Below are 12,563 nucleotides of genomic sequence, written 5' to 3' on the forward strand. Positions count from 1 at the left end.
TGATATGTCCCCGCTGTGCCGCGGGATAACCGCGTGTTTGTCATCTCTCCATAGCACTGTGTATGAGGACCAGCTGGAAAAGCATGTGAAGAAATGTAACTCCAGGGAGAAGCCGCAGCCAGTATGTACATCACACGGCGTGTTGCACACGCATGGGACATGTCCATATAATCAGCACATACACACAGGCACGTCCATATAATCAGCACATACACACAGGCACGTTCATGTAATCGGCACACGCATGGGACATGTCCACATATTCAGCACATACGCACGGGACACGTTCATGTAATCGGCACACACGCATGGGACATGTTCACATAATCAGCACAGGACACGTCCATGTAACCGGCACACACGCACGGGACACGTCCATGTAATCGGCACACACGCACGGGACACGTCCATGTAATCGGCACACGCACGGAACACGTCCATGTAACCGGCACACACGTACGGGACACGTCCATGTAACCGGCACACACGCACGGGACACGTCCATGTAACCGGCACACACGCACGGGACACGTCCATGTAATCGGCACACACACACGGGACACGTCCATGTAACCGGCACACACGCACGGGACACGTCCATGTAACCGGCACACACGCACGGGACACGTCCATGTAACCGGCACACACGCACGGGACACGTCCATGTAATCGGCACACACGCACGGGACACGTCCATGTAACCGGCACACACGCACGGGACACGTCCATGTAACCGGCACACACACACAGGACACGTCCATGTAACCGGCACACACGCACGGGACACGTCCATGTAATCGGCACACACGCACGGGACACGTCCATGTAATCGGCACACGCACGGAACACGTCCATGTAACCGGCACACACGTACGGGACACGTCCATGTAACCGGCACACACGCACGGGACACGTCCATGTAACCGGCACACACGCACGGGACACGTCCATGTAATCGGCACACACACACGGGACACGTCCATGTAACCGGCACACACGCACGGGACACGTCCATGTAACCGGCACACACGCACGGGACACGTCCATGTAACCGGCACACACGCACGGGACACGTCCATGTAATCGGCACACACGCACGGGACACGTCCATGTAACCGGCACACATGCACGGGACACGTCCATGTAACCGGCACACACACACGGGACACGTTCATGTAATCGGCACACGCACGGGACACGTCCATGTAACCGGCACACACGCACGGGACACGTTCATGTAATCGGCACACACGCACGGGACACGTTCATGTAATCGGCACACACGCACGGGACACGTCCATGTAATCGGCACACACGCACGGGACACGTTCATGTAATCGGCACACACGCACGGGACACGTTCATGTAATCGGCACACACGCACGGGACACGTCCATGTAATCGGCACACACGCACGGGACACGACCATGTAATCGGCACACACGCACGGGACACGTCCATGTAACCGGCACACACGCACGGGACACGTCCATGTAACCGGCACACACGCACGGGACACGTCCATGTAATCGGCACACACGCAAGGGACACGTCCATGTTACCGGCACACACTCACGGGACACGTCATGTAATCGGCACACACGCACGGGACACGTCCATGTAACCGGCACACACGCACGGGACACGTCCATGTAATCAGCACATACACACAGGCACGTTCATGTAATCGGCACACGCATGGGACATGTCCACATATTCAGCACATACGCACGGGACACGTTCATGTAATCGGCACACACGCATGGGACATGTTCACATAATCAGCACAGGACATGTCCATGTAACCGGCACACACGCACGGGACACGTCCATGTAATCGGCACACACGCACGGGACATGTCCATGTAATCGGCACACGCACGGAACACGTCCATGTAACCGGCACACACGTACGGGACACGTCCATGTAACCGGCACACACGTACGGGACACGTCCATGTAACCGGCACACACGTACGGGACACGTCCATGTAACCGGCACACACGCACGGGACACGTCCATGTAACCGGCACACACGCACGGGACACGTTCATGTAATCGGCACACACACACGGGACACGTCCATGTAACCGGCACACACGCACGGGACACGTCCATGTAACCGGCACACACGCATGGGACACGTCCATGTAACCGGCACACACACACGGGACACGTCCATGTAATCGGCACACACACACGGGACACGACCATGTAACCGGCACACACACACGGGACACGTCCATGTAACCGGCACACACGCACGGGACACGTCCATGTAACCGGCACACGCACGGGACACGTCCATGTAACCGGCACACACGCACGGGACACGTCCATGTAATCGGCACACACGCACGGGACATGTCCATGTAATCGGCACACACACACGGGACACCTCCATGTAACCGGCACACGCGCACGGGACACGTCCATGTAACCGGCACACACGCACGGGACACGTCCATATAACCGGCACACACACGGGACACGTTCATGTAATCGGCACACTCACGCGACACGACCATGTAACCGGCACACACGCACGGGACACGTCCATGTAATCGGCACACACGCACGGGACACGTCCATGTAACCGGCACACACGCACGGGACACGTCCATGTAACCGGCACACACACACGGGACACGTTCATGTAATCGGCACACGCACGGGACACGTCCATGTAACCGGCACACACGCACGGGACACGTTCATGTAATCGGCACACACGCACGGGACACGTTCATGTAATCGGCACACACGCACGGGACACGTCCATGTAATCGGCACACACGCACGGGACACGTTCATGTAATCGGCACACACGCACGGGACACGTTCATGTAATCGGCACACACGCACGGGACACGTCCATGTAATCGGCACACACGCACGGGACACGACCATGTAATCGGCACACACGCACGGGACACGTCCATGTAACCGGCACACACGCACGGGACACGTCCATGTAACCGGCACACACGCACGGGACACGTCCATGTAATCGGCACACACGCATGGGACACGTCCATGTTACCGGCACACACTCACGGGACACGTCATGTAATCGGCACACACGCACGGGACACGTCCATGTAACCGGCACACACGCACGGGACACGTCCATGTAATCAGCACATACACACAGGCACGTTCATGTAATCGGCACACGCATGGGACATGTCCACATATTCAGCACATACGCACGGGACACGTTCATGTAATCGGCACACACGCATGGGACATGTTCACATAATCAGCACAGGACATGTCCATGTAACCGGCACACACGCATGGGACACGTCCATGTAATCGGCACACACGCACGGGACATGTCCATGTAATCGGCACACGCACGGAACACGTCCATGTAACCGGCACACACGTACGGGACACGTCCATGTAACCGGCACACACGTACGGGACACGTCCATGTAACCGGCACACACGTACGGGACACGTCCATGTAACCGGCACACACGCACGGGACACGTCCATGTAACCGGCACACACGCACGGGACACGTTCATGTAATCGGCACACACACACGGGACACGTCCATGTAACCGGCACACACGCACGGGACACGTCCATGTAACCGGCACACACGCATGGGACACGTCCATGTAACCGGCACACACACACGGGACACGTCCATGTAATCGGCACACACACACGGGACACGACCATGTAACCGGCACACACACACGGGACACGTCCATGTAACCGGCACACACGCACGGGACACGTCCATGTAACCGGCACACGCACGGGACACGTCCATGTAACCGGCACACACGCACGGGACACGTCCATGTAATCGGCACACACGCACGGGACATGTCCATGTAATCGGCACACACACACGGGACACCTCCATGTAACCGGCACACGCGCACGGGACACGTCCATGTAACCGGCACACACGCACGGGACACGTCCATATAACCGGCACACACACGGGACACGTTCATGTAATCGGCACACTCACGCGACACGACCATGTAACCGGCACACACGCACGGGACACGTCCATGTAATCGGCACACACGCACGGGACACGTCCATGTAATCGGCACACACGCACGGGACACGTCCATGTAACCGGCACACACGCACGGGACACGTCCATGTAACCGGCACACACGCACGGGACACGTCCATGTAACCGGCACACACGCACGGGACATGTAATCGGCACACACGCACGGGACACGTTCATGTAATCGGCACACACGCACGGGACACGTCCATGTAATCGGCACACACGCACGGGACACGTCCATGTAACCGGCACACACGCACGGGACACGTCCATGTAACCGGCACACGCACGGGACACGTCCATGTAACCGGCACACACGCACGGGACACGTCCATGTAATCGGCACACACGCACGGGACATGACCATGTAATCGGCACACACTCACGGGACACGTCCATGTAACCGGCACACACGCACGGGACACGTCCATGTAACCGGCACACACTCACGGGACACGTCCATGTAATCGGCACACACGCACGGGACACGTCCATGTAATCGGCACACACGCATGGGACACGTCCATGTAACCGGCACACACTCACGGGACACGTCATGTAATCGGCACACACGCACGGGACACGTCCATGTAACCGGCACACACGCACGGGACACGTTCATGTAACCGGCACACACGCACGGGACACGTCCATGTAATCGGCACACACGCACGGGACATGACCATGTAATCGGCACACACTCACGGGACACGTCCATGTAACCGGCACACACGCACGGGACACGTCCATGTAACCGGCACACACTCACGGGACACGTCCATGTAATCGGCACACACGCACGGGACACGTCCATGTAATCGGCACACACGCATGGGACACGTCCATGTAACCGGCACACACTCACGGGACACGTCATGTAATCGGCACACACGCACGGGACACGTCCATGTAACCGGCACACACGCACGGGACACGTTCATGTAACCGGCACACACGCACGGGACACGTTCATGTAACCGGCACACACTCACGGGACACGTTCATGTAATCGGCACACACGCACGGGACACGTCCATGTAATCGTCACACACGCACGGGACACGTCCATGTAATCAGCACACACGCACGAGACACGTCCATGTAACCGGCACACACGCACGGGACACGACCATGTAACCGGCACACGCACGGGACACGTCCATGTAATCGGCACACACGCACGGGACACGTCCATGTAATCGGCACACACGCATGGGACACGTCCATGTAACCGGCACACACTCACGGGACACGTCATGTAATCGGCACACACGCACGGGACACGTCCATGTTACCGGCACACACGCACGGGACACGTCCATGTAACCGGCACACACTCACGGGACACGTCCATGTAATCGGCACACACGCACGGGACACGTCCATGTAATCGGCACACACGCATGGGACACGTCCATGTAACCGGCACACACTCACGGGACACGTCATGTAATCGGCACACACGCACGGGACACGTCCATGTAACCGGCACACACGCACGGGACACGTTCATGTAACCGGCACACACGCACGGGACACGTCCATGTAATCGGCACACACGCACGGGACATGACCATGTAATCGGCACACACTCACGGGACACGTCCATGTAACCGGCACACACGCACGGGACACGTCCATGTAACCGGCACACACTCACGGGACACGTCCATATAACCGGCACACACGCACGGGACACGTCCATGTAATCGGCACACGCACGGGACACGTCCATGTAACCGGCACACACTCACGGGACACGACCATGTAACCGGCACACACGCACGGGACACGTCCATGTAACCGGCACACACGCACGGGACACGTCCATGTAATCGGCACACACTCACGGGACACGTCCATGTAATCGGCACACACGCACGGGACACGTCCATGTAACCGGCACACACGCACGGGACACGTCCATGTAATCGGCACACGCACGGGACACGTTCATGTAATCAGCACACGCACGGGACACGTTCATGTAATCGGCACACACGCACGGGACACGTCCATGTAATCAGCACACGCACGGGACACGTCCATGTAACCGGCACACACACACGGGACACGACCATGTAATCGGCACACACGCACGGGACACGTCCATGTAACCGGCACACACGCACGGGACACGTCCATGTAATCGGCACACGCACGGGACACGTCATGTAATCGGCACACACGCACGGGACACGTCCATGTAATCGGCACACACGCACGGGACACGTCCATGTAACCGGCACACACACACGGGACACGTCCATGTAATCGGCACACACTAACGGGACACGACCATGTAACCGGCACACACGCACGGGACACGTCCATGTAAGCGGCACACACGCACGGGACACGTCCATGTAATCGGCACACACTCACGGGACACGTTCATGTAACCGGCACACACGCACGGGACACGTCCATGTAATCGGCACACACGCACGGGACACGTCCATGTAACCGGCACACACGCACGGGACACGTCCATGTAACCGGCACACACGCACGGGACACGTCCATGTAATCGGCACACACACACGGGACACGTTCATGTAATCAGCACACGCACGGGACACGTTCATGTAACCGGCACACGCACGGGACACGTCCATGTAACCAGCACACACGCACGGGACACGTCCATGTAACCGGCACACACTCACGGGACACGTCCATGTAATCGGCACACACGCACGGGACACGTCCATGTAATCGGCACACACGCACGGGACACGTCCATGTAATCGGCACACACGCACGGGACACGTCCATGTAACCGGCACACACGCACGGGACACGTCCATGTAATCGGCACACGCACGGGACACGTCCATGTAATCGGCATACACGCACGGGACACGTTCATGTAATCGGCACACACGTACGGGACACGTCCATGTAATCAGCACACACACACGGGACACGTCCATGTAACCGGCACACGCACGGGACACGTTCATGTAACCGGCACACGCACGGGACACGTTCATGTAACCGGCACACGCACGGGACACGTCCATGTAACCAGCACACACGCACGGGACACGTCCATGTAATCGGCACACACGCACAGGACACGTTTATGTAACCGGCACACACGCACTCCTCTGTGGGATCAGCGAGTAATGATGGGTATTTCTCCTCTGTGGGATCAGCGAGTAATGATGGGTATTTCTCCTCTGTGGGATCAGCGAGTAATGATGGGTATTTCTCCTCTGTGGGATCAGCGAGTAACGATGGGTATTTCTCCTCTGTGGGATCAGCGAGTAATGATGGGTATTTCTCCTCTGTGGGATCAGCGAGTAATGATGGGTATTTCTCCTCTGTGGGATCAGCGAGTAATGATGGGTATTTCTCCTCTGTGGCATTAGCGGGTAATGATGGGTATTTCTCTGTGTGGGATCAGCGGGTAATGATGGGTATTTCTCCTCTGTGGGATCAGCGGGTAATGATGGGTATTTCTCCTCTGTGGGATCAGCGGGTAATGATGGGTATTACTCCTCTGTGGGATCAGCGAGTAATGATGGGTATTTCTCCTCTGTGTGATCAGCGAGTAATGATGGGTATTTCTCCTCTGTGGGATCAGCGAGTAATGATGGGTATTTCTCCTCTGTGGGATCAGCGAGTAATGATGGGTTTTTCTCCTCTGTGGGCTCAGCGAGTAATGATGGGTATTTCTCCTCTGTGGGATCAGCGGGTAATGATGGGTATTTCTCCTCTGTGGGATCAGCGGGTAATGATGGGTTTTTCTCCTCTGTGGTATTAGCGGGTAATGATGGGTATTTCTCCTCTGTGGGATCAGCGGGTAATGATGGGTATTTCTCCTCTGTGGGATCAGCGGGTAATGATGGGTATTTCTCCTCTGTGGGATCAGCGGGTAATGATGGGTATTTCTCCTCTGCGGGATCAGCGGGTAATGATGGGTATTACTCCTCTGTGGGATCAGCGAGTAATGATGGGTATTTCTCCTCTGTGGGATCAGCGGGTAATGATGGGTTTTTCTCCTCTGTGGTATTAGCGGGTAATGATGGGTATTTCTCCTCTGTGGGATCAGCGAGTAATGATGGGTATTTCTCCTCTGTGGGATCAGCGAGTAATGATGGGTTTTTCTCCTCTGTGGGCTCAGCGAGTAATGATGGGTATTTCTCCTCTGTGGGATCAGCGGGTAATGATGGGTATTTCTCCTCTGTGGATCAGCGAGTAATGATGGGTATTTCTCCTCTGTGGGATCAGCGGGTAATGATGGGTATTTCTCCTCTGTGGGATCAGCGGGTAATGATGGGTTTTTCTCCTCTGTGGTATTAGCGGGTAATGATGGGTATTTCTCCTCTGTGGGATCAGCGGGTAATGATGGGTATTTCTCCTCTGTGGGATCAGCGGGTAATGATGGGTATTTCTCCTCTGTGGGATCAGCGGGTAATGATGGGTTTTTCTCCTCTGTGGTATTAGCGGGTAATGATGGGTATTTCTCCTCTGTGGGATCAGCGGGTAATGATGGGTATTTCTCCTCTGTGGGATCAGCGGGTAATGATGGGTTTTTCTCCTCTGTGGTATTAGCGGGTAATGATGGGTATTTCTCCTCTGTGGGATCAGTGGGTAATGATGGGTATTTCTCCTCTGTGGGATCAGCGAGTAATGATGGGTATTTCTCCTCTGTGGTATCAGCGGGTAATGATGGGTGAACTACAAACTAACTAACTAATAACACTCTCTATCAGCGCTTGATCCAACTAACAAGTGTGGAGTGATATTATACACTAAACAAAATATGTGCAAGTGCAAAAAATCAATGTGTGAAAGATCAGCTGCCCAGGGGACAGCAAACAATAGACGGTTCCAAATCTACCAAAACAAAATACATATACAAAAAGCAATATCCCCGGCGCTAGTGAGTTAATGTCCACAATACCATATTCCAAAAGACAGTCCTTGGTACAGAAACAGTCCTGGCAAATGGGTGAATTAACCAATAAAGTTCTGGATGGATAAGATGGTCCTCAGAAAGTAAATCCAGATGGTCTCTGTAATGAAACAAAGACAAAGACACACCAATTGCGCAGTAAGATTACAACAACAACCCTAACTAAAGCGGGAGAAACCCCAACTTACAAGATAGAATCTTGTTTGTTCAGGGGGAGAGAATCTGTACTGGGCCGCGTCTTCACCTCGATATCCACGGACCCCACGTGGTTGAACGGGGTGATTTCCCTGGTGCTTGATGGTGCCCTCACGGATCCTGCATGGGCCGCCGCAACCAGCGTACAAGGAAAAATAAAACACAGCCTAGTGCAATATGTAACTACACTTTAATAGATTAAAAATAACACACTACCCACACTTACAATTGGTAAGGGTAAGGGGTGCCACTAACGAATGCCTTCCGCAACTTGCTTCCAACCCGGCAAGACCAGAGACCCACACAGTCACGCGCGACTCGAAGATTGATGACGTCAGCGGCGCGGGTCACTTCCAAGCCCTGAGAATTAAGCGGAATTGTTCTAATGATACGGTGTATAAGCAACAGGTCAATAACCTTAGGGATAGATTCTTGGAACGAGAATACAAAAAGCGTGATATAGATTTTGCTATCTCTGAGGTAGACAAAATAGATAGAAAAACCATTGTCTGTAAGGATTCATTAAGATCTAGACCTCAAGAACGTGATCAATTCCTCATGTTCATCACTCAGTATAGTGGTCTGGCTCCCGTTATAATAATAATAATAATTATTCCAGGTCTTCAAAAGACATTGGGGTATCCTTCAGAGGGACCCAATTCTTAAGAATTGCCTTCCAGACAAGCCCAAAATAGTATACAGACGGGCCAGGAATTTAAAGTCCCAGCTGTCCCCTAGTTGTCCCCTTGACAATCTTAGAGACCGTCATGTCACCTTGCTCAATGACTTAAAAGAGTACAACATTTGTTCGAAGTGTGTTGGATGTAAACACAGTGTTAAAGGTAAATGTTTCAAATGTAATGTAACTGGAATTAGTTATGATATAGAGACCTTTATTAACTGTAAGACCGATTTCTGTGTATCTACTTTAATGCCCATGTGGGTTGCAATATGTAGGCCGTACTGGGAGACCCCTTAAGTGGCGTTTTGCCGAGCACATATATAACATCAAAAGGGGTCTTGAGACCCATAGTGTTTCAAACCATTTCAGATTAAAACACAACCAGAATCCTGAGGGCCTAACCTGCATGGGCATTGATAATCCGAAGTCCAATTGGCGTGGGGGAGACAGACTTGGCATTATATCCAAGCGTGAAAGTTATTGGCTATATGTCCTTAAAACTCTGTCTCCCCCAGGCCTTAATATAGACTTCGATTTGGCTGCTTTTTTGAAAGATCCTTAGATGTCTAGTTTTCATTCATTTGTTTTTATCATTTTTTAATGGGTCAGTACCATTATTGTATCTTTTTATTGTTTTTTATTGTTCTTCAGTGACAGAAGTGCTATTCAGGGAACGCTTAACCCCAGCAGCGTTTCCTTATGTTGTTAGCTGTTTGTGTCCCTAGCATCCTGTCAATCATAGTGTACCCGCCCATTTGTGGGCGAGTCTATGAATCCCATTCTGTATTTAAGTAGTTCATCCACTAAGCTCCACCATACCCTGAGGAAGTGACACATGGTCACGAAACGCGTAGGGAGGAGGAGCTTAGTATCGTACGTGCGTGCCCACCCACTGCTGATCCCATCCGGCGCTCGAGAAGTGACCCGCGCCGCTGACGTCATCAATCTTCGAGTCGCGTGTGACTGTGTGGGTCTCTGGTCTTGCCGGGTTGGAAGCAAGTTGCGGAAGGCATTCGTTAGTGGCACCCCTTACCCTTACCAATTGTAAGTGTGGGTAGTGTGTTATTTTTAATCTATTAAAGTGTAGTTACATATTGCACTAGGCTGTGTTTTATTTTTCCTTGTACGCTGGTTGCGGCGGCCCATGCTGGATCCGTGAGGGCACCATCAAGCACCAGGGAAATCACCCCGTTCAACCACGTGGGGTCCGTGGATATCGAGGTGAAGACGCGGCCCAGTACAGATTCTCTCCCCCTGAACAAACAAGATTCTATCTTGTAAGTTGGGGTTTCTCCCGCTTTAGTTAGGGTTGTTGTTGTAATCTTACTGCGCAATTGGTGTGTCTTTGTCTTTGTTTCATTACAGAGACCATCTGGATTTACTTTCTGAGGACCATCTTATCCATCCAGAACTTTATTGGTTAATTCACCCATTTGCCAGGACTGTTTCTCTACCAAGGACTGTCTTTTGGAATATGGTATTGTGGACATTAACTCACTAGCGCCGGGGATATTGCTTTTTGTATATGGGTAATGATGGGTATTTCTCCTCTGTGGGATCAGCGGGTAATGATGGGTATTGTATTGTATGTCTTTATTTATATAGCGCCATTAATGTACATAGCGCTTCACAGAAGTAATACATGTGGTAATCCAATAAATAACAGATAATATAAATAACAGATCATGGGAATAAGTGCTTTAGACATAAACGTAACATTAAGGAAGAGGAGTCCCTGCTCCGAGGAGCTTACAGTCTAATTGGTAGGTAGGGAGAACGTACAGAGACAGTAGGAGGGAGTTCTGGTAAGTGCATCTGCAGGGGGCCAAGCTTTATGTGCTATGTGTTCAGAATAGCCACAGTGCTATTCATATGCTTCCTTAAGCAAGTGCATCTTAAGGTGGGTCTTAAAGGTGGATAGAGAGGGTGCTAGTCGGGTACTGAGGGGAAGGGCATTCCAGAGGTGAGGGGCAGTCAATGAAAAAGGTTTAAGGCGGGAGAGGGCTTTAGATACAAAGGGGGTAGAAAGAAGACATCCTTGAGAAGAACGCAAGAGTTTTGATGGTGCATAACGAGAAATTAGGGCTGAGATGTAAGGAGGGGCAGAAGAGTGTAAAGCTTTAAAAGTGAGGAGAAGAATGGAGTGTGAGATGCGGGATTTGATCGGAAGCCAGGAGAGGGATTTCAGGAGGGGAGATGCTGAGACAGATCTAGGAAAGAGTAGAGTGATTCTGGCAGCAGCGTTTAGGATAGATTGTAGGGGAGACAGGTGAGAGGCAGGAAGGCCGGACAGCAGGAGGTTACAGTAATCAAGACGGGAGAGAATGAGGGCCTGAGTCAGAGTTTTAGCAGTCGAGCAACAGAGGAAAGGGCGTATCTTTGTTATATTGCGGAGGAAAAAGCGACAGGTTTTAGAAATGTTTTGAATGTGAGGGGCAAATGTGAGAGAGGAGTCGAATGTGACCCCAAGGCAGCGTGCTTGGGCTACTGGGTGAATGATCGTAGTTCCAACAGTAATGTGGAAGGAGGTAGTAGGGCCAGGTTTGGGAGGAAGTATGAGGAGCTCTGTTTTAGCCATGTTGAGTTTAAGGCGGCGGAGGGCCATCCAGGATGATATAGCAGAGAGACATTCAGAAACTTTGGTTTTTTTCTGCAGGTGTAAGGTCGGGTGTTGAGAAATATATTTGTGTGTCGTCAGCATAGAGGT

The 12,563-nt window shown here is 52.9% G+C and overlaps 1 protein-coding gene across 3 annotated transcripts in view; it reads left to right on the forward strand.

The window, feature by feature from the left end:
- Window positions 1-12,563, forward strand: part of TRMT13 (tRNA methyltransferase 13) — a 47,344-nt gene that overhangs the window by 1,324 nt on the left and 33,457 nt on the right. For all 3 annotated transcript variants that reach the window (XM_075617091.1, XM_075617089.1, XM_075617088.1), the window contains one exon: window positions 55-121. In XM_075617091.1, the coding sequence (XP_075473206.1) occupies window positions 55-121 (67 nt within the window). The remainder of the gene's footprint in view (window positions 1-54; window positions 122-12,563) is intronic.

Source organism: Ascaphus truei, chromosome 10 (assembly GCF_040206685.1).
Source record: "Ascaphus truei isolate aAscTru1 chromosome 10, aAscTru1.hap1, whole genome shotgun sequence".
Taxonomy (NCBI): domain Eukaryota; kingdom Metazoa; phylum Chordata; class Amphibia; order Anura; family Ascaphidae; genus Ascaphus; species Ascaphus truei.